The sequence below is a fragment of the Vicugna pacos genome, chromosome 29, assembly GCF_048564905.1.
Source record: "Vicugna pacos chromosome 29, VicPac4, whole genome shotgun sequence".
In the NCBI taxonomy this organism is placed as follows: Eukaryota; Metazoa; Chordata; class Mammalia; order Artiodactyla; family Camelidae; genus Vicugna; species Vicugna pacos.
This window is the reverse complement of record NC_133015.1, coordinates 21,028,077-21,051,097: the sequence shown is the minus strand read 5'-3', so window position 1 is coordinate 21,051,097 and position 23,021 is coordinate 21,028,077. Positions and strand designations below refer to the sequence as shown.

General features: G+C 44.0%; 1 protein-coding gene across 1 annotated transcript in view; it reads right to left on the bottom strand.

Moving 5' to 3' along the window:
* CA8 (carbonic anhydrase 8) overlaps nucleotides 1-18,699 on the bottom strand; it is a 77,471-nt gene extending 58,772 nt beyond the window's left edge. Inside the window, exons 1-3 of the mRNA XM_072951921.1 lie at nucleotides 18,361-18,699; nucleotides 17,037-17,228; nucleotides 5,206-5,330 (exon numbers count right to left, since the gene is read on the bottom strand). Of these exons, the coding sequence (XP_072808022.1) occupies nucleotides 5,206-5,330; nucleotides 17,037-17,228; nucleotides 18,361-18,460 (417 nt within the window). The 5' untranslated portion in view covers nucleotides 18,461-18,699. The remainder of the gene's footprint in view (nucleotides 1-5,205; nucleotides 5,331-17,036; nucleotides 17,229-18,360) is intronic.
* Nucleotides 18,700-23,021: the final 4,322 nt, after the last annotated feature.

Below are 23,021 nucleotides of genomic sequence, written 5' to 3'. Positions count from 1 at the left end.
CTAATATTATGCTGTTAATTTTTCAGCTTCTCTCTATGTTGCATAAGGGCAGGTACAACTGCATTATCCTTACGTCCTAATGAAGGAATTGAGGTTAAACAACCACACAGAAATCGGACAGGAGATACCCCGGGAAACAGAACCAGAATGTAGCCCTGCCCAACTGATAACCTACATCACCAGGGCGGGCTGCCGCCCAGGGAACCACAGCACCAAAAAGTCAGGTTTCCCACAGGATTCATGGCACATTGTTCTAGGATTCCACGGTGAGTTTTGGTTGTGTGTAGCCCTAAGAAGCTAAACGAAAAAAATGTGTTCAAGCACAGCAAAGCAGTGGCCAGGGCAAAATTATCTCACTAACGTCACTGTGCCACTTTAACCCATCACTCTTAAATCTGAAAAAAAAAAAAAAAAAGAACCAGAAATATGTATATCATTTTTATACTTGCAAGTATCTTATGAAGTTAAAAATCTCTTAACATCCTTCTATTCAGTTAGAAGTTTTATAGCACTGTTAGTCAGTTATCTCACACAGGAAATATTTACTGGATCTTTACTACAGAATAAGCTGATGATCTAAATTCTACTACAACCGCATGCAGAGCAATTATAAAGAGATGTGTCAGGAAAAATGACCAGGAAATGTCACATTGACTAGACTTGTAGAAGATAACGTGCTCACCTAAAGGAGGGGTCCCAGAAGGAGAAGAGAGAGAGAAAGGGCCTGAGGAAATACTTGAAGAGATAATAGCTGAAAACTTCCCTAACTTGGGAAAGGAAACAGTCACCCAAGTCCATGAAGCAGAGAGTCCCTTACAAGATTAATCCTAAGACAAACACACCTAAACATATTATCATTAAAATGACAAAAATTAAAGATAAAGAGAGACTATCAAAAGCAACAAGAGGAAAGTGGCAAATAACATACAAGGGAACTCCCATAAGACCATCCACTGATGCTTCAGCAGAAACTCTGCAGACCAGAAGGGAGGGGCATACCTTTAAAGTGACAAAAAGGAAAAACCTACAACCCAGAACACTCTACCCAGCAAGGCTCTTGATCAAATTTGATGAAGAAATCAAAAGCTTTACAGACAGGCCAAAGCTAAAAGAATCCAGTCCAACCAAACCAGCTTTACAACAAATGCTAAAGGAATTTCTCTACACAGAAAAGGCCACAATTAAAGGAAGGGATAGAGGTTATAAAGGAAAAAAAAAAGACTTCAAACTTTTTCCTCTATTTACATTCTCTGCATTGCCTATTTGCAGAAACAAACAAACAAAAATTTCTGGTTTCCCTTCAGGGTATTTTCACAAAGGGAAGGATGGATGGAAAACAGTGAAAGATGACCATTTGGTTACAAACTACATATTTAAATCAGTCTATTTTTTTATTGGAAAAGGAGATGTATTTTACTGTAGAATCCAAACCGGTTAGAACCCAATGTAAAATATTTTCCAAATGCAGCAAATCTATAACCACCTATAAATTAATTATACATCAGATTCACTGATAGGGACTAATTTTTCATTTTGCACAAGTTTGCCTTACACAGTAAAATCAGCTATAACCTACATGCTTCTTTCAGCTATTTTGCCAAGAAACCTCTCGTACACCTTTAGACAACGACAATGAATAATGTACTATAAGAAATACAAACATAAAATTGAAGGTAGGTTCAAAGTGACTACTCAAAGGTCAAGTTGGCTTCATACAATTCTACTTCTAAGTGGAAACCACGGATTGCCACATCGTGTGGTACAGCTCAAAGAACATTTCTGTTTGTTCAACACTGTAATTTATTTTCTGTTTAGTAAGCTGTGAGGTTTCTGCACTAAATACATTTTAGTAAGTGAAAAAATAAATAAATATACCGAATCAAAGCAGGAGCTGTGATTTTCATGGAATAAAAATGCAAGCGTGCGTGAGAATCCAGGGAACAGAAAAGTCATTCTTATTTTTCTTTACCCAGATGTGAGAGAGAGTTTCTGCAATTATGACCACTGAAGGGGCCACAGCCCAAGGTTCTAATGCCTTCAGGTGCTTACCCACAAGGCATAATCTGCTAGTCCTGTAGAAGACTCCGGGATACCAAATGATAAGAATCCTTATATTTAGATTCCTTTTTCTGGTCAAAATGATAAAGCTTCCCCGAAAAGTGACCACTCAGATTTGAGGTTCTTTCTTTTAGTGTCAGTCTTAGCTCCTTTTCATGGTGAGAGTCCCTTTTTTTTCCCATGAGGCAACCCCAATCCAAAGTATTACCTACTGCTGCAAATAAAATCTCAAACTGGAGCTGACTTTCCTAGTAAGAACTGGCTTTGGAAGGTGAAAAAGCAGCACTCCACAGAGCAGAAGTCAGCTGACAGGCCTCGCGTGCCCTCTGCCATGTCCTAAGTGGGGCCCCTGAACTCGCTGCTTCCTCTCCAGAGCCTGGTGAGCACTCGGCAGGGTGGCTGGGACCACACGGTCCATTCAATCCACCCCCGGTCTTGTGTCCCAGGTGGTCCTTGACGGCAGCTCAGGATGGGGGATGGTGGCAAGCTATCCACCTGTCTCCGCGTTAGCCATCTCATTGCCTCCTGGGCTATTCCACGTGGAGTCCCCCTCTCCTCTCAGCACCGGGTCAGCCCTCTCCTCCTTCAAACCTAGCTCAGTGTTCACAGCCTCCACTAAAACAAAACAAAACACACAAACAAACCAAAAGCACCTGGCCCACAGGCATCTCCCTGTAACTCCGCACACCCACAGCACTTACGCACTGTACAGGATACAGCGCTAAACAAACGTCAGACGACTGAAAGGAGGATTTTCTCTAGGACTGGATCAGAGATAACCCGGGATAACAAAGAATTTAAATACCATTCATCGCCTATTTTGGAAAAATTGAGGCTGTAATTCCATTATCCGAAATATAACTATTTCTGCAGAAATAAAGCCTCACTACTAGAATTTAATCTCCACTCAGCACAAACCATTACCTGTGCTTCCTGGACCGGCGCAGTCAAAACTTCACCAAGTAGCAGGACCAGTCTGAACATGTGGTCCAGAAGCTCTACGCAGCTTCAGAGCAACGAGCACACATCAGCGACGCACCTCATCTGATGAAACTTCCTGAGGCTGTAAGTTCCATGTCACAAGCAAAGCCACGGAGTCCCCATGCAGAAGCTGCTGTCTATCCAACCACTCCCACGCCTCCTTAAATGTCTGATGACCAGAGCATGTCTCTGAGGATCGGTTGAGAGGAAGCAGCTTCTCAAATCAGAGGGCGGGGCTGAGGCTCCGACAGTCGGGGCCCTCCTGCCCCTCCTCCGCCCTCCAGCCCTCCAGCAGTTCCGTCATTTTGGATTGTTTCGTGTCCTCTCTCCTCTTCGATATGTTCTGCTGTGAACTCTTCCTTCTCACGTTGGGTGGGAACAGGGCAGCAGCCGGAGCTGACACAGAGACAGGGCAGAACTGTTTGCAGGCACAGCGAGTGAGTGGATGTCAGCAGGCACTGAGAAAAGAGCCCCTTGAAGGTAACATCTGAAGGCCCAGCCTTGCCCATCAAGACCTTAAGGAAGCTGCCTTCTCTTCCTGTCTCACCATCACAGACCTCATATACTCTTTCACGAACTGCAATTGTGTTTTTATTCCCCTCCATCCTTAAAACAATCCATACTTCACTTTTCAGACTTGAGGGTTTTTTTCATGCAGGGATATTTTGAGCTTTCAAAAGAAATCTGTTAATTAGTTTTAAAGTAACATTGAGACATACTTTCTCCAATGTCATTCTGTCGAGTACGTGCATCATTTATAAAAATTATAGAGTCGTGAGTTCCAGGCAATGATGCAGCTCTGGATGTGGTATCTGGCCCTGAACAATTCCATACTCAAGTCTGTGTAGTTGGAAATGATGGAGAAGGAAGACTGGCATTTCGGCAGCCCCCAAAATATACTGTTACCTGCCTCTGATGGACTGTTTCCTGGAGAGAAATGCAGGTTCTCATAGAAAGAAATATGAACAAGGCCTGGACCAACATAGACATCCTCTCAATTTCACCAACACGGGTTGTCCCTGATGCACCCAGCACCGGACTAAACACTGGGTGTCATGAGGAGAGGGAGATGTTTGCTCCAGGTGCTGTCCCATCAGCTCAGGCTGCCAGAACAAATTACCAGACTGAGTGGTTTAAACAACAGAGTTTCTCTCTCCCAGTTCTGGAGGCTGGGAAGTCCAAGATCGAGGTGCCGGCAGCTCTGGTGTCTGGTGAGGGCCCACTCCTGGCTTTCAAGCAGCGGTCTTCTTGTGTCCTCACAGCAGAGAGCAGGGAGACGCGAGCCCTCTCTGGAGCCTCACGAGGGCACTAATTCCATCCATGAGGGCCCCACCCTCATGAGCTCATCGAATCCTCATCACTCCCAAAGGCTCCACCTCCTAATACCCTCACATGGGGGAGTTTCAACATATGAATTTAGGGGAAGGGGGGTCACCAACACTTCCATCCATACCAGGAGCCCACAGTCAGAGAGGACGACTCTTTAAACACTAAAGGTTACAATCTACACAGTCAATTTCACTGCAATCTATCAAGTGTGCTGGGAGCACAGAAGAGGGGAAATTAGTTCTGCTTATGGAAGGAACTCAGAAGTAAGTCCCATGGGAGAAATGATACTTCAACCAGATACTGAAGAAAGAGCAGGAGTTGACTAAGAAGACAAGTGGGGGAGGGAATTCTTCAGATGAAAGAATCACTCAAAATCTCTGTCTCCGTCTCTCTCTCTCTCTCATTGCTCAGTGTGAATAAAACCAACTTACCAATTTTAATCAGAGCTAAACTAGTTCTTTTAGTTACTCATGAAGTTTCTCCAAAAGTTATTTGTTTTCAGCTTATCCTCTGTTCGTAGCATCTACAAAAGTGACCTACTGAATTTGCAGACTGCAGAATTTTGACAACAGTAATAATACCAGAATGAAATTTAATATTAAACGTAAAGCACCTTTGTGGCCAACAGCCCATGTGCGTTCTCCAGCCCCACTAAGGCTGATGGGAAGCTTCAGTTGCTGCCCCAAACTTACAGGTCATTGAGCACTTTTTAATTTTAATGTAAGTCGATGAAATTCAAGAGCCATACATCTACTTCCAAAGTAAATCGTTTTCTGGAAATCGCTGAATACTTCGCATGAACAACAAGAGTTTTGCAAACTGATTTGTTCCTCTTACCTCCATGGGGAAAGCTTTGAAATTAACTGTGTGCTCCGAGCCACGCTGGTTTTCTCTTCCCCAATGAAATCTAACTTCATACAGCTCAAACTCATGCCCTTGAGGTAATGGGCCTCCTGACAGAACTGAAAAAAGAAAACAAAGTCTGTTTAATCACATCTCAAACACATTCACCAGCACAGCGTTATAAACATTGAGAACTGTTTTTTTTCAGCCACAAGGTCTCATGTGCTCTACAGGTTAAATCCATAAGCCAAAATGAGAAGGGTGTCACAACTGGGCGGCGAATCTATCCTGTCAACTGGATACAGCAAAAGTTCTGGGACTCTGCAACACTTGGTGATGAAACATATATGTTAACCTCGTGAGCATTTTAGGCACAGGTGTAGAGAAAGTCAACAGGTCAGTGCAGTAGCCACACGCCCTGAGAGCTACACTCAGCATTGACCGGGGGACAAGACGGTGCTCTGGGTCTCAGATTGACCACTAATGTGCTCGAGGCCTGTCAACAAGTTAAACCTTGCTTACAAATAATCCATTTATACAAGCAGGCTCTCAATCTAGAGAGCAGGTATCCGCTGACAAAACTATCCATGAAGAGAATTATTAGTAAGCCACCTTGATTTTTCAACAATGAAAACACATTTTTAAAAAAGCAATCCATCATCCCGTATCACAAATATTGACTAAACAAAATTGTCATAAAATATTCACAATACCTAAAATATTAAATTTAGTTCCATGCGGCCTTGTCTCTAAGTCTCGTTTCTGGATGTAACCTGTGTCCCAAACAAGGGCACACTAAAGGATGGTGAAAAATGCATCTGTTTAAGAGCCTGTCAGAGAGAGGGTGTAGAGCTCCGTGGTAGAGCACACGCTTAGCATGCACAAGGTCCCCAGTATCTCCATTAAAAAAAAAATAGCAATAATAAATAAATAAATAAAGCTTATTAGTTATAATATTTAATTTTTAAATATATTAATAATTATTAAATAAATAGTATAATTAATTATAATAATAATTAGCAATAATAAATAAATAAATGAACCTAATTACCTCCTCCCCCCAAAAAAAAGAATTTAGAAAAAGAACCTATCTTGAAGCAACAGAACACTTTCATTAGTTAAACACACCCTGATGTCGTACAGAGAAATGTGAAATAAAGTTCATTACACGTGGCCAATTTCAACACAAAGGTTATTTGCATTATTCTTATAAAAACTGTTCATTCTAAATGGTATCAACTAAGGATTATTGGTTCTTGTCAGTCAAGGAGCTGACCAAATTCACACCCCATCGAAGGGATCTCTCTGAGAGAGGCGGGTGTTCACACTCAGGCTGTTGTCGTGAAGGCAGCAACGGAGGCCAAAGTGAGTGCCGCCTGGAGGAGCAGCCTTGTGGTCCATCCTTACTCTAAACTCAAAGGAGAAGAAATGGGGTTGGCGCAGCCATATTTACTTATTTGGTTGGTTCTTCATCTGATAACTCGTCCCCAAAAGAATTCAAGGCTGTTTACAACAAGGTTCCTATCCCGCAGCTGGACGGCATCGATTAGGAAGAAGAGCAAAAGGAAACAAAGACAGAAAGAGACGGAGCAGTGAGGCCCTGGCCCACATGAACAGCATCGAGTCCTTGCTAAAAGGTCCCCCCAGATTCAGTGCCAAGCCTTCCTCCAGCTCAACTGATGAAGAAAAACAGCATCAGTGGCAAAAGCTATTTTAATTTTTCAAGGGCTCAGACCTCACATGCGGGGGGAAGGGAAGCGAGGTGCCTGGCCTTTAAGATGCCACGGTGTCACGCACGCTTTTAATGTCTTCCTCGTCCTTGGTCTTATTTTATGTTTCGCCATGACTCTGAGGGGTCAGTGTCATCATCCCCATAGACAGGGGAGAAAACACGGCCGAGAGCGGCGGGGTGTGACTCGCCCCAGTCCCCCAGCTAGCCTGTCCAGGAGTCTGGAACTCGAGTCTTGTGACCCACGTCCCGCAGTGAGACAAGGCCAGGGAACCCCAGCTTTCAGAACCTACGAGCACGAACCAGAAAATGGAGAGTTCTTTAAGCCTCGATTTCTAAACTGCAGTCCCCTCCTTGAGTATTACCTTTCATCCTATTTCCTAGAACAATCCAAAAATAAGATTTCAATACGTGGATTAAAAGGGATTACTGATATCCAGAACCGCGATGCAGGCTCACTGCACCTTCTCCAGTGAGCATCCTGCCGTGGATTAACGAAGGAGTAGAGTGTTTTTATCTCAACCAGGGTGCCACAGCTTCCGAAGAACCCCAACACTGCCTCCTCGCCCTTGGCTGGGTCCAAACTTGGTCTTAAGAAAAACTGGGAAGGAGGCCTGGAGCCCCCCGCTGTGAACTCCATCTCTCAACCAAAAAGAACAAATGGGAAAGGCTTCTTAGAAGTCTCAGACCTGCTGCTCCCCAGCCTGCAGCATCAGAAGGGGGAACACACCCTCACCTGCACAGCTACAACCTGGCCTGAGGCCCGGCGGGGAGCGGGAGGTTGGGGGGGGGGGGTCAGTCACACTCCACTTTCAAGAGAAAGCAGAAAATCGTCTTGGAGGAGGCATAGCTACACTCGGCTAAGGAAAAAGAAAGGGGTGTATTGTGGACTGAAGCCCACGTGAGATGGGAAAGAGTATTAAAAAAAGAAGTATTTCCCCAAAACATTTTCATCAGGTACACACGTATAATTTCTGAAACTGTTACAGAGTATCCACCAGTATTTTCTTACAGAAAGAGATGAAGAGGATCCTGGCAGTGATTTCAGGGACCAAAAAGAGACCCATGCTTCATACTCACCCCCCGCCTGACCAATGCCCAATATTCCTTTAGCTTAAAACTTGGGAACACAGCTGACATTTTAAATGCCCTGGAAATTCAAGCTGCGCAGATCTATGTCTTGTTAGGGAGAAATTCTAGCCCCACAGGGGTTCCCTCAAAAAATATTTCAACAAATATTTTGTGATCACCTACATTATACCCAGCACCATCTTCAGTGCTTAAGATAACACTGATTTTGACAAAGCAGACAGAATTCACGGGCCCCTGGAACTTACATTCTGTTGGGATGAAATGCCAATTTATACATTTATGAAGATCACATTTTTGCTGTGATATTTGGTCACTACATGGCAGTTTTGATGGCTGTGACGTCATTGCATTCAATGAAATTATCATGAAGTCATAATCTCAGGGTCTTACGTTCTGTTGGATTGAACGTGAACGCAAAGGAGGGGAGCATTTTGCCCAGGTCCCGTCCCCAGGGAGGTGACAAAGGGGCAGCTTCCAGCCAGGAATCGGCTCTGGGACTCCTCACTTTTGCTGCAGACGAATAACCCAAAGATAAGCCTGCTAAGATCGCACGGCTGTGCAAAGCCGTCAAGAACAACAAAAGCCTGAATGCAGAATTTTATGGGGTGCCAGGTGAGGCCGGAAGACATTTCCTGCTCATCCCCCAGGAATGACCATGTTTACAGAACACAAATAAAGAGCAGCTCTGTTTTACCCATTTGGCAACATCCTCTTAAGGCATTTTCCTCCCTTTTCACCACTTACTTTTTCCATAGGAAAACTAGTCACACCAAAAGGGGAACACCTTTCCTGCACTTACGAATATCACTCAAATTTTTCTGAGTGATCTTTTATCACTGTGTGGCAGATTTATTGGTTGTGATGTCATTATGTCCAATAAAATTACAATGAGACAACATGAAACACTGATGACAGGCTGCATTTCCTCAGAAGGACGAACTCGTGAAAAGAATACAGTTTGAACCGGTGTCATTACTCCCACCTTCGTTTTCCTTCACGCCTTGCCTTTGACAGGCCTGGCCACTGTGTTTATAGACATAAAAGAGCCCCTTTCAGAAGCTACTGCAAAATTTGAGAATCCCTTAAAGACGTGATGTATGTACATTTATCTAGATCTATCCAAGCTTCTATCATCTTTTGCTGAAAACAGATTTGCCAGATAGTTCAAAGGCTTATTCCTCCTCGTTCCATTGGTGTTCAACACATACGTGTTGAGATGGGCTCCACGCCCAGCCCGAGTGGACCACTGAGTACATAAAGAGCAGGGCATAATCTCCGCGCTGGCGGGGCGTTCTCAGTGCTTAAGGAACTAGATGTAAAAGCAGGGACTGACTGCATCAGGGCCGCTGAGGGAGAGTGCACCAGGCACTCGGAGGCCCCCCTGCAGGGGCCGAGCCAAAGCCAAGGGGGCATCAGAAAGTCAGGGAAGACTTTCTGGGGGAGGTGACGGCTACGCAGAGTCTTGAAGAGCAGGCTAAGAGAAGAAGGGAGACAGTGCATGCCGAGCAGAGAGAAGAGGCTGAGAAAGGCTCGGAGATGTGAACCTGCCTGAGTGCGTCCCACGAGAGCACAGTTGGAGGAGTCCGCCAGCCCAGGGCCAAAGGATCTGAAGGTCAGAAGAGGATTGTGGCCCACGCTGAGGGGCTGGAATTTATCATGGGGGGAACCATCAATAGCTTTTAAGCAGGAAACTAATATCTTTGCATTTTAAAATATTACTCCCAGGCCTGCCTGGATGGTGGACCAGCAAAGGGCAGCTTAACCATTTCAAAAGTTATGTCACAGCCAGGTAAAGACGGTGAGGCCGGAAGACACAGCCTGCTGGAGCCGCGACCCCAGCACGCAGGGAGACAACGCCAATGGACCCCAGAGGATCAGGGGCCTCCAAGGTTCATTTGCAAAAGGTTCAAACATTTTTTTTTCTTTTTAGTTATTTTTAATGTTGGAGGAGGGGATAATTAGGTTTATTTATTTATTTATTTAAATGGAGGCACTGGGGATTGAATCTGGGACCTCATGTACACTAAGCATGCACTCTACCACTGAGCTATATCTTCCCCCCATTTTTTTCTTTTTTTTAAGATTCAAAGATTTTATAATCTCACTTTAACTTTTAAATTATCCCAAATTTATTCATAAAACATTGCAAAAATAGTATTAGTTCTTTTTTAACATCTGAAGTCTTGAAAGCAGTAATCAACATTTTTTATAGTCCTGAGCTTTTAACCCGCAGCTTTACCTCATATTAAAGAATAAATATCATCGGCTTGTATACCGTGCAGCGGTGGGATCCGCAGTAGGGAGAGGGGGCCAGTTAAACTGGGTCTACATGAGCAAAGTCAGCAGGTGAGGGCAGCTGTCCAGGTAATTCTAGTCCCCCAAAATTAGCTAATAATAAATGTAATCATAAAGAAATTCAACCCTGATGTTTCATATAAAGAATATAGAGCCTCTTCGTAAGTGAAAATAACTTTAAGATATTTTTTGATGACTTCATCTTTCAATCAGCAAGTTTGCCTAGGATATACCATAAAAAACTGTCCTATTTTCAGATTGGGATTTCAAAATGTAGAATAGATAAACAAGATTATACTGTATAGCACAGGGAAATATATACAAGATCTTATGGTAGCTCACAGAGAAAAAAATGTGACAGTTCATGTAAAATTGAAAAATTGTGCTCTTCACTAGAATTTGGCACAACATTGTAAAATGATTATAACTCAATAAAAAATGTTAAAAAATTGTCCTATTTGGGAGAAAAAGTATGATTAATAATAATAATAATAATCTACTCTAAACTTAATATTGAGAATTATCAAAGACCCAGAAGTAAGTCTTTCCAGTTAAAGTTTCTATAAGAAGTTGCACTGCAGGGCACAAATGACCTACCTTGATTTGCAATTTCTCCGATACCAATGGTGCATGAAAAAAAGTGGTCACGCACCACTTGTTTTCGGACAGAATGACATTCTACTGCGTAAACCTGGGCAGCCTGACACCTTTTTCACAACTTAAGTATCAAACCACTTGGGCTAGAAATCTGCAATTAAATTTTCATACTTAAGCTGCTTCTTACACCACTGTAAGTATCTGGTTTTAATTTGTCCGTGTTCGCTAAAAATGCTAATATTCCCAGGGGACAGAGATTCGTAGATCCTATGGAGAAATTAAATGACACGTGTGGCAGCCTTAATAAGGCTGTCCCTCCTCGGGGAGATGGCAGGACCAAGAGTCTGGCCGGGTCACACCCGGAATGTGATGCCGGGCTCAGCTCCACCTGACGGGGAACCGTACCACCTTGAAATGTGTCACAGCACAGGCTGAAGGAAGGTGACAGGATCCAGACTGTGGCCCAGCCACAGGGGCTCCACCCCGGCCCGGCCCTGCTTCCCGTTCCACACAAGCGATCACTGAGGTCGGCAGGCGGCATCCCAGAAACCTCTCTTGGGCCCCCCTTCCTTCCAGCACCACCAGCACACAGCAGCGGCAGCTCTGGGCAACTGAATCTCTTCCAACAACCTTCAGACGCTCCCAGTCTCTCCCAGATCCCATCTTATTCAGTGTGGCCTGGTTAATTTTCCTAAAACAACATGCTAATTATGACTTTATCCTACAGAACAACCGAAAAAAGGGTTATACTCTTTAGACCGGGTTTAAGATCCCTGGTGAATTTGCCCTAACACAGCTTCTCCACTACATTTCCTATTAACCCCATTTAACGTGACTGAATCTCTCCTTCCAGATATACTGAAGGATTTGCATTTCCTCATCCGATCTCCAGACCCTCCCGCAGCCTCATCTTTTTCATCTGCTGTCCTCTTTCCACACAGTCCCGTCTTCCCAGTCCACATGCGAGTCCCCCTTCAACAATCACTGCAAGTGCTACTTCCTCCGCAAATCCTTCCCTAATAATTTCAGCCCCAAATAATCCCTCCCTGTGTGCTGGTCTCTCACCATCTATCCTTGTAGCCTCCCTGAGGGCTGGCTTTGGGTCGGATTCATATCAGCTTGATCCCAAGCATGGAACACTTCACATAAAGCACAACAAAGATTGCCAACTGTGCCCTGCAGGCCAGAAGAGCGCAGGGAACGCGTGTGTGTGGTTCACAAGTCCACAGCTCCAGCCGCTCCGGACACACTCGACATCTGGCAAACAAGGTGTGCTCTCTGCAGTTTGCTTATTTCCCACAGACCCCACCAGTCCCTACCGCCTTCCAACACTGCAGACAAAGCAGAGGGTCAGTAGCTAGTTATGAGTTTCGCTCTCCTAGTTGCCTTCATTTATAATACCTTACCTGGCTCTCAGAGACAAGCAAATTTGTAATTCCTGTAGTAAATGATTCATAAACGGGTATTAATGAAGGACTCTCACGTGAGGAGCGGTTGAAGGAACTATGTCAGGAAGGAAAAATGGTAGCTTCATGACATGACGGTGGTGGTCAGTATTTTAAAGAATGACACGTAAAAGTATAATTGCGTGTGTTCTGTGGCGGTCCAGAACCCCAAGCAAGAAACAATGAGGCAATCACAGAGCTTCTCGATTTGGAGAATTATTCAAGAGCAAAGTGGATTTCCTCAGTGAGGAATAGATTTCCTTTCCTGAGCTGTTCAAGCTGAGGCCACCCAGCCACCTGCCAGAGGGTCTGAGATGCGAGGCTAGACCGGCAGGCCTGGGGGCCCATCCCACTCAGTGAATCTAAGATTCAGGCCTTTTCCTGAACTCATCTGCTCCCTGACTAGAAATCAGAACAGCGAACAAAGCCACATACAGTCCGTACAAGTGAGCCGCTTCTAGGGTGACTGGGTCACAAGAAGAGAAGGGGGCTGAGGAAAAAACTTCGAGAAATTCCATCATTGAAGGATAACAGAGAATGGAGAAGTGGCAGAGAAAGGGCAGCCAAAATTAGGGAGAGATAGCAAGAAGTGGCGTGTCACAGAGACCAATGGGAGAAAGAGCTTCCAAAACTGCCAGCAGATGTAGCAGAATTAAAGCATTTTAAGAATTTTAAAGTGGTCCTCTGCTTGTGGGATGGGAAGATCGTCGGTGACCTTGGTCTGGGAACGTTCAGCAGGCGGCTTGCCTGGCTCGCACCCGTGACACACTCAAACTGAAAATCCCGGGTGAGATTACTGCATACGGGAACTATATCCTTAGGATTATGTTAAAAGCTTTACTTTAATACGTATAAGCGCTCAAATTAGGCTACAACTCTTGTAACTCTTTTTGGTAATTCTGTGTTATTTTTTAACATAAACGAAGCCAAACAATCAAAAAAGAATTGTGCTTATTCTATGAATTTTTTATTTTAAAAAAAACAGCATCCAAGGAAACTTAAATGCATTATTACCAAGTGAAAGATGCCAAGTGAAAGACTATGAAATGTGTGACTCCAAGTATATGACACTCTGGAAAAGGCAAAACTAAGAAGACGGCGGTAAGATTAGCAAACGCCAAGGGCTGGGGAGGGGTGGGGACACAAGGAGGAGCACGAGGGTTTTGAGGGCAGAGAAATTGTTCTGTATGAAACTGCAATGGTGGATACACGTCATTATCCATCTGTTCAAGCCCATGGAAAGTACACCACCAGGAGTGAACTCCAGTGTAAACTTGGACTTGAGGCGACAGTGAATGTCAGTGGAGGCTCATGTGCCCCCCTGGTTACACTCCTCTGCCTGTGGTCAACAACCAGAAAGCAGGACAGCCAGGTGGGAGCCACCACACCTTCTTCCCCAGAGAAGCCGACACGCCCCCAAAGACTCCTCCAACCACACAACCTGGTCCTACATAGCCACATCACTGTGACGTTCTCCAGAGCTCAGTCCCTGCCCGTGTGCATAGAACCGCTGATCTGACTTTCAGACCCATTCCTACATTTGACCAAAGAGCCAAAGATCGCTGGGCATCTGAGAAGACCTCCAACCTAAAAGAGCCAGACCAAAACAAACAGAAAAAGGATCCCAGAATAAATAGGGACATACAGGGAACAGGGAAAGAGCAATGCAGGAAAGAATAGAGAAAGATCCTGTAATTAGGAAATAAATAATGGTAGCAGTTTTTCTTTTTTTTAAAGTCTTTCTTGACTCATAGAATAAACACAATTTTTTAGAAAATTACAAATGTAAGAGCAGAAATTAAAAGTTTAAGAGAAAGACAGAAAAATCGGAATTAAGCTACCAGAAAGTAGAAGAAAAAGACCAAAAAATAAATAGATGTTATGAAACAAAGAGAAAAGAAAACTTAACAATGAAGTAATATAAGAAAAGTTCCAAGAAATGAAACACACACCTGTCTTGATTGAATGGGGCCACCAAGTACCCAACACAGAGATACCTTCTTCTCAGGAAGTTACTGGAAGACGAACTGTAGAAGGGAATAAACCAAGAAACTCCCTGAAATGAGGGAACAACCTCAAAAAAGGATGTCACAACATCTAGGAAACACGGGCCTGGACACGGAGACAAGCCAAGGAACTTCCTAGGCTCGAGGTCCAAGGAGCTGGCCGTCCACATGGGGCAGAAGAAGGGAAGGGAGGCCTCAGAGAGAGGTGGGACAGAAGGACTTCAGAGGGCTTTCTGAATCTCCTGGGAGAAGATCTGCCAGCCAACCGTCAGAGAGTTTGGAAATGAAATCATAAACAAAACACCAAATAAACAAAAATACACTAACCCCAGTGGGGAGAAACCCCTCATTATTCAATAAAGGAAACAGAATATAGTCTCAGCTGGAAAGAACAGTTGCACAGTTATAATTTAAAAACAAGCACTGAGTTAATTTAAATGACAACAGTAATTTAAGCAGACAAGGACATGGGGTGGGGGGGGGGGCAAAGCCATGAAGGGGAAGGGTCATAAAAGGACTAGCCTCGTCTTCCATCCAAAGCACATCAGTATAAATGTGTTATTAAGAAATGTGGATGAGGCAGTAAGAGAAACAGGTAGGCGTCGAAAGTGGTTGTCGCCAGGGCAAACAGTTCTAGGTGGGGAGGGGTGGCGTGCAGCCAGAATTACAGTACCGGTCAACTATTTTAAGTTTACATCCTATTTTGATACAGACAAAGCTTGAATTAAATAAATTAAATAAATGAAAGCTTAAATTAAATAGATGAAAAGCCCAGAGTGTTTGGGGTTTGCAGATCATTCCTTTGAAAAGCTTGTATATGTTAGAAAACAAATAAACAAACTAGTCCAGACATGGTATTTTTGTTACATTTTTTTTTAATTCGGAGAAATATTAAAAGAGACGAAACAATGGAGAAGAAATGAGTCTAGTGGCAGAAAGAAGACGGGGCATCTGAAGGAGCAAGGTCTCCAAGGAGGCAGGAGTAAGGGGTCTAGATTGTGTGCGTCAAATTAGGCCCAGAGAGAAACACAGACAGCTCCTCCGTGGTGGTCCAGGGGGGACCTTATGGTGTAAGGGCTGAAATGTTGCTTGATCATCTCTATTTTGGGGTGAGGTAGGGAACCAAGGAAAAATGTGAACGTCTGAGAAGGTACTGGGGAGAAAATGGTAAACTCAGTTTGAGCAAGCAAATCTGATCTTCGAGCAGGAAAGGAGACACACTGCCTTAACTGGCAGCACTGGTCCTCAGTCACCCCTCTACGCTCCTGTAATACTGTGACACTAACCAGGTCCTATTTACCCTGACACTTTGAAAGTCTCTGGTTTCACTTATATGAATCCTCAAGAACCATCTTATCCATGTGTATAAAACCAACACTCAGTCACCTTGATGCCTGATGTGAAATACGTGTTTGTTGTATAGATACATGTTTATTTCCAAAAGTACAAAGGCATGCCAACATGTTAATACACCTTAAAATATAATACCAATATTACCTTAAAATGTTTTTATATATCAGAACAGTCAGCATTCAATAATTTTCCTACACATTTAAAAATAATGCATAATGTCCCATCATAGATAACCCCCCTGCCAAAAAAAAATCTGAAGTTCAAATGTACATCTGAAGCTGTCTCTTTGGCCACATCCATATAATACCTAGATTCTGTTTTGAGTGATGCCCAGTCTTTGAATTTGGGATGGCAGGGAAGACTACATTAATCTATATCTCATGGATTCTGAATCCAAGCTCAGGAACATTCACAACAAATAAAACACCCATAGTTGGATATCAGTACCTTCCCTGTCTAATAATAAATTCAAAGGTTTTATGGCTTGAAATACTAAATTTATTGATTCAGAATTAATTTGAGTACAGTCGGTCTCTGTTTATTAAGCACCTTCTAGTATTTCAACACACTCTACTTTTAAATCCTTCCCAAGGGGGAAATACAGTTATTATTCACTATGAAAAGTATGATGCTAATGCTCACTTTAAAATATTCTGCCTTCTCCTCCACTACATTTAAGCCAAAAACCACTTTCCTTGGTAATTGCCAAGAGCTTTTCTAAAAAACATTTCAGATCCATCTCAAACAAGTTTAGATGGGAGGAGCGGAGTTAAAAACACATAAAATTAAGAGCTTTGTTTGCCATCTAAATCTTTTGCTGAGTTTAAGGGATCTTTGACTGCTATTAGTAAAATTTTTGTTGTATAAATATAGTAGAGAAACTTAATTTGAAAAGTCTCTGTTGAATGCCATATTATGTCAATAAATCCTAAGCTTTAGTTGCATAAAGCAGTAAAATAGAGAATTATAATTATCTAAATGATTTAAGCTAATCAACAATTTAGGATAAAATGCAGGTTGGTGCACCTGCATATACTTTTCCTCAAATTCCACAGAGCTGCGATTTGACCAACTAAGGTTGTACCAGTAACACTATACAACATGGAAAAACCAAACTGACACCTTCGTCATTTCATGCTTTCCTCTTTTCAAAAATGTTTCAGAAAACAATTCCCCAAAATGCATTTTGTAGTATATAAAGGTATCCTGTCAACAGAGCTAAGATAGCTCTATCTTTAAGGTCATACAGGCTAACCAGCTCTGTGATGACTTCTAGTTTACAGGAGCACACAAAAACATCTTAAATACCTGATTTCGACTTCAGGATAACCTGAATAGTATGTCCATCGTTGGTGACCTCACAGTCCCGGCAGACCACATAATTCGGGGAGAGGCGGACATCCAGCAGTGAGGGGTCGTATCTGGCTTCTCGTGAGTTCAAGTTAATGGGAGACTGGTACTCCCCGTTAGCGTCGGGAAACACCAAACCCCACTCAACACCTGAGGACAAAATGAAGCAAATTGAGAATAGATTTAAAAAATAAGTTACAGCAGAATTTAGCATGGGAAAGCTAGCTTAAACACGGTTTATGATCCTTGCCATTATTAAGAAGGTGATGGCTACCACCTCTTTACAGATACAATGTAGTAATAATAATGTGTGTGAATTTTTGCATTCATATTTTGAATGATCTACTGTTATCAAACACCACATTCAAAGTCCCAGACTAACAAAATATTCTACTTGTCCACATAGATGTAGTAATTTATGGCTCTAGGAAATTTAGGTCATCTTTAAGTGATCAGAAAAAAAAATGATGCCACAAAAATTTCCTCTGCTCATTAGTTCAATTATGTGCAGTACCTGGGAGATTCCTGTAACTCTCAGCACACTTGGTGAGAGTCAAAACGCATAAATCTGACGCTAGTGAATAAACACTTCTTATCAGAAAAGCAGACAGTATTTTGAAGTGTGCACATGCACATACACACATATCTATATACCGTGCATAAATGCATAATATAATTTCCATATTTTTATAATAAAATTCATAAACTCTACATTTGTTTCAGTGTATGTAGTCAACATCAGCGCCAGTAGTCAGCGCTGTTAGCAGTCCTAAATCTTCAAGGATACCTTAAGGAAACTAAACTTCTTATTAAAAGCTCAGCCCCCTTCTCGCCAGGCCCACCGATTCGGCTGGAAATTGAGGACTAGTTTAGAGAGAGTGGAGCGGTGGCAGCACCCTTCCCGCAGAGTCGTGGCTTAGATACTTTCTCCCTGCAGGGTCATCTGAGCAAGCAAGCAGCTATTAGTTTCACTAACGCTGTGTTCTCACGGTGTTGAGCACCGTGCGACGATGCTCGTCTGAGCTACTCGCAAGGCAGAAATGTCATGCCTGAGCCTTCAGGCTCGCCCTCCGGATGGCGGCAGGTGCCGGCAGGTGCCAGCCGCTGCCCGGCAGGAAGGCCAGGCTCCCGGACGCGAAGGCAGGCGGCGGGCACGCCGGCTCTCCCCGAGCGCCTGTTGCCCCCGAGCGGCCAGGGCTGCGGGGAGGCCGCGGAGACCCACGTGGGGAAGACGCGCCGCGGCGGTGCCAGCCCCCCGACGCCGCGACGCGCGGCCGGTTACCTTCCTCGTAGCCCCACTCCACTCCCTCCTCCTCTTCCTCCTCGTCCTCCTCCTTCTCCGGGAAGGCGACAGAATCTTCGATGAAGCTCAGGTCAGCCATGGGGAGGCCGGCGGTGCCCGCGCCTCGGCGGGGCGAGCGCTCCGGGCCGCGAGTGTGAGCGCGCGGGGACGGGTGTGAGCGCGGGGGGCGGAGGGCGAGGCGGGCGGGAGCGCGCGGCCGGGCGCTGGGCGCGGGGTCCTCGGGCGACCGGCGCGGGGAGCGCGGCGCGAGTCCGGCTGCAGCGCGGGAGGAGCCGCGGCCCCGGGAGCGCGAGCGGGCGAGTTATAAGCCCGCCGGGCCGGGCCGGGGCGGGGCGGACTCGGGAGGGACCGCCCCCTGCCTCGGGCTCGGGGCCCGGGTGCACGGCCGTCTGAGGCCCCGGGGATCCGGGCCGAACCGCACCCCCCGACACGCGCGCGCACACACACACACACACACACGGCACCGCCCTAACCGCCGGGTCGCCTCCCCACCCGCTCTCGCTCACCAGCTGCTCCCGCTGCCCCGCGCCTTCCTTCCAGAGCCCCGGGGTCCGCCCTTAGGACCCCTGGACGCAGGGCCTCGGTCAGCGGCTTCTTACCCTTAGTTATCGCATCCTTCCTCCGGAAAATACTACAAAGAAAGAAAGGGGTCGGGGAGGAGAAAGATGAATTGCAGCGGATAAGCGAACAGAGAGGGCAGGGAGACCCCGTAACAAAACAAAAAAGTTTCCCGCTCAGAATATTTATTACTGAACGTTAACTTTTTGATTCGGCCTTAGAGCACAGTGGAGAACAGTATGGAAACATTTACAATTATGGTTACTAAAAATATTTTTAAATTTTTTTATTTTAATCTAGACAAGTAATTTAGGGACATTTTTCCGTTAAAAAATTTTTTTCAAAGGCAACAGGAGTGAAAGACAATAAAGAAAGGGTGTTTGGTTTTAGTTTCAAGTCTGAAGTGCTCCCGCAGGCGCAGCTTGCTGTGTACACAATCGCCTGGTGAAATCGTGTAAATAATGAAATGCACACATTGCATAACAAACAGGAACTTTCCTGACCCAAACAGTTACCTCTTCAATATGCTCCTCAGTCCCGTGTGAATGGCTTCAACCCCCTGTTCGAAGGACTTTTTAAATAAAGCTCTAGCCAATAACCCCGGAGCAGGCTAACTCCGCAGTTTTAGAAGGTATATGTACGTAATAAGCTCAGATTTGGACTTTAAGTAATACTTGTTTTTATGTGGTCTGTGCATACAACAAAACGTTAGCGGTTTGAGTAATAGGTTCCTAAACTGTACCACCCTCTGAATGCTTAAGTCCTCATCATAAGGATGGAGATGCTGTGTCTGGGAGATTCTTAGATTCTGTGTTCCTTGCCCTCACTGCCCACTCAGCCCTGCACTTTTATAAAAAGCCATTTCACAAGCTATTTGAAACTTCTCCCAAAAATGGACTGGGACTAGGCAGGTGGGGAAGTACTCAATCATTTCTGCAATTCTGCCACTTTCTGGAATGTTTAGCAAAATAAGTGAAAACTATTGGTCAACTTTAGCTTTGAGGATCTCAAGCATTCTTGTAATTTCTCGTTCCCCTTAACACAGAGACCAGAAAGCCACCAATCAGAGGACTGAGCCACCGTTTGAGAGAGACCAAATTCGCTCTTCACTCACTGCCTTTTGGTGTTCTTTAGTGGAAACCCTCCCTCCCCTGCATCTTTAGTGGAGACCCTGTCTCCCCTGTACCTCGGTAAGCCTGGGATTTGCAGAAGCAGAAGTCAACTAGCTTTTAAAAGTAATAAGCACAACCCAAAATATTAACCACTTTCCACTGAAGTTCTGCTGAAAGGAACACTTTATTTCTTTTTCCATTCTTGAAAACTCTCACATTCTTGAAATTTTCAATCCAGTTTCTTCTTAGAAGTATGTTCACACATTCATCCAATGCTGTAGCTAATGGGAACTCGGGAAGAATCTCAGTAACAAAATCACTTCGCAAGCCTGAGCTCTTCAGCAAGGTCCATGCCCTTCTGCCCCCAATCCTGCAGAAGTGCTAAATTACCACCATGTAACAACCAATTTCATTTAAAGGATCGCATAACTTACAGAGATGTTTACCAAGCCAGAGGACAGCAAAATCACATGGAAAAAGCTCAGTTTTTCAGGAGTAAGTAGTGCGCCATATTTACAGCAGTCAAGCTGAGATAGTGAATTGTTGATACTGAATTTTGCAGCTGATAGGCAGTTTAGCCTATAGCCCACAATGCATCACCGTTCATAAATGCAGTTAACTGCTAGACGCACATATGTTTATCCATACATATTCTTTGTGAATTTTTTAACATCGTGTGTGTAATGTAACTCCTCTCTGCAAGCCTGGGGTGCCCTACCCAGCAACATACGAGCCATTTCACCATACATCCAAATATTCAATTAGCAGCCTTAATTGCTTTGAGACTGTGTGCTTCAGATTTCTGCTAATTAACAGCACCTTAAGACCTTCTCTTCTCAAAACGCTGCACTGTATTATCACTAAAGATGGAATTTCTATTTCCAGTTATTATGAGATACCTGTCACCAGAAAACCGAAACACACAGATGAAAGATATAGGCCAATTTTTTGATTTACAAAATAGAACAAGCACACCTAAATCTAATATCATAGAGTCTAAAAATAATCATGCTCTATATTATGAATGTAAGTATTCTGTGTATCACTCTGTATAGTTTTAAGACATTTCAACCTAATGTCATATCTGATTCCTTAAATTAACTTTATATTACTCACTTTTAGTGTTTGCCTAAAGAGGTCAAACCACATCCTAGAAAAATTTATTAACACTAAGAGCTATATAACTAACTACTATTTGATACTATGAAAATAGGAATAGAAATGCCTAAAAGAAATAAAGAGATATTAAGATTGCTTCACGGCACCCCGTATTTAAACAAGCCTCTGTCCCAATCTTTTCTCACTCTTTGCCTACCTTCCCAAGGCTTTCTTACTGTGTTGGTGAGTTTGAGGCCTAGATTAGTCATAAACAATTGTAACCTTCTTCTTGTGTGTAACTTATGCTCTGGGAACACCTCAAGGTTGGCACTTATATGTGTGTGTCAAATGGCTTCTCACAAGATGATCAATTTCTGAACTTCAGCAACAGTGAGTTGTGTTCCTTTGTGTGCGCTGCTCTGCCCTGGGCGCTGTGGGAGACCCCAAAACAAATAAAATCCTGTTTCTGCCCTCAAGGAATTCACAGTTCTCTTGCCGTTGGAGAGGTGAGAGTTAATAATTAAAGATAATGTGTTAAGTAGAAATGCAGTTGCCATCACATCTAAGGAAGATGCGATTCAGACACATGACAATGACCCAGAAAGGTTTCTGGGAAAAGATGGCTTTTGAGGCAAACCAAAAATGATGAGTAGGATTTTGGTGGGCGATAAGGGAGGGAAGAGCATTGCCGGCCCAAGAAATGATGTTGAATCATGGAAGTGCTGGTTGTAGATCCATTTTCTCCCCTAAGTGCCTTTTGTGGCCTTCCAAAACTCATCTGCATCTCTCGAAACATGTGTGCTTCCACAGGCTCAGGTCTGAGGTAAGACAGTTCTCTGGTTGTTTCGTTTGTTAGTCTGATTTTTGTTTTCTCTGTAAAGATATTAAAATTTTCCTGACCACATCCACTGATTTCTGAAGGTTTCAAGCTTTGCATATAAGGCAAGACGTTCTGTTTCTTTTGTTTACATTTCTTTCTTCAGCAGATTAATCTCATACCTTACCTGCTTCAAGTTGCGTTTGTCAACCTACTTCGTTAGCCCTCTTCTTGCTCTCTTGTCTTCAGAAGCATCAGCTTTTAGTCCTAGGGTTCGGCAGAGCTGTGTAGATTGTGTTATTGTTCCTGTCATTCGCGATTGTATGTCACTGCTTTGACTGATTGAATATGAATATAAGGGCATGCACCACTTTCCAATAGAAACTTGAGGAGTTACTGTGTGGTTTCACTACCATGTTTGTCCCTTTGTCACAAAATTACCCAGTTCAGGAAAGCCTCCTTCAGTTAGTCTGGATCCTGGAATGAAGAACATCCACAGATGAATGAGAACCACAGCCATCCCAAAGTCAACATGTAACGTCAGTGAGAAATCAACCCCTTTGTTTGCTACGACACTGAGCTTTCAGGGCTGTTTGTTACAGTAGCATAACCTAGCAAAAGCTGACTGTTACAGTAGCCCATCAGGTAAAGGTGATTTCAAGGGTAACCTTCATTTGCTCAAATGCTTTTTGGTATCTCTCTTTTTCTCAAAATAAAAGTACCTCTCTGGCCTGTGAGGAACTAAACAGCCTCAAACAGTGCCCTTCTCCCCACCTTGCAAACTTCTCAGAAGGCCCAGCCCAGTTGGGATTCTCACAGCATCACCACACAGTGAGAAAGCCCTTATGCATGGAAAACTCCCATCTCCTCTAGTGGACACAGGCGATAGATAGCTCTCTGGATTTCTCTAAGATCGCACCAGGTAGGCCTGAGGCCCTACACCTCCTTCAACATCAAAATGAAAGAGACTGAATTTAGGGTGTCTGAGATCATTAGGTTTATGTCTCCAAAATCTATTTTCATAGCAAGCAAAACCTTCTCTAGGTGCCTTCCTG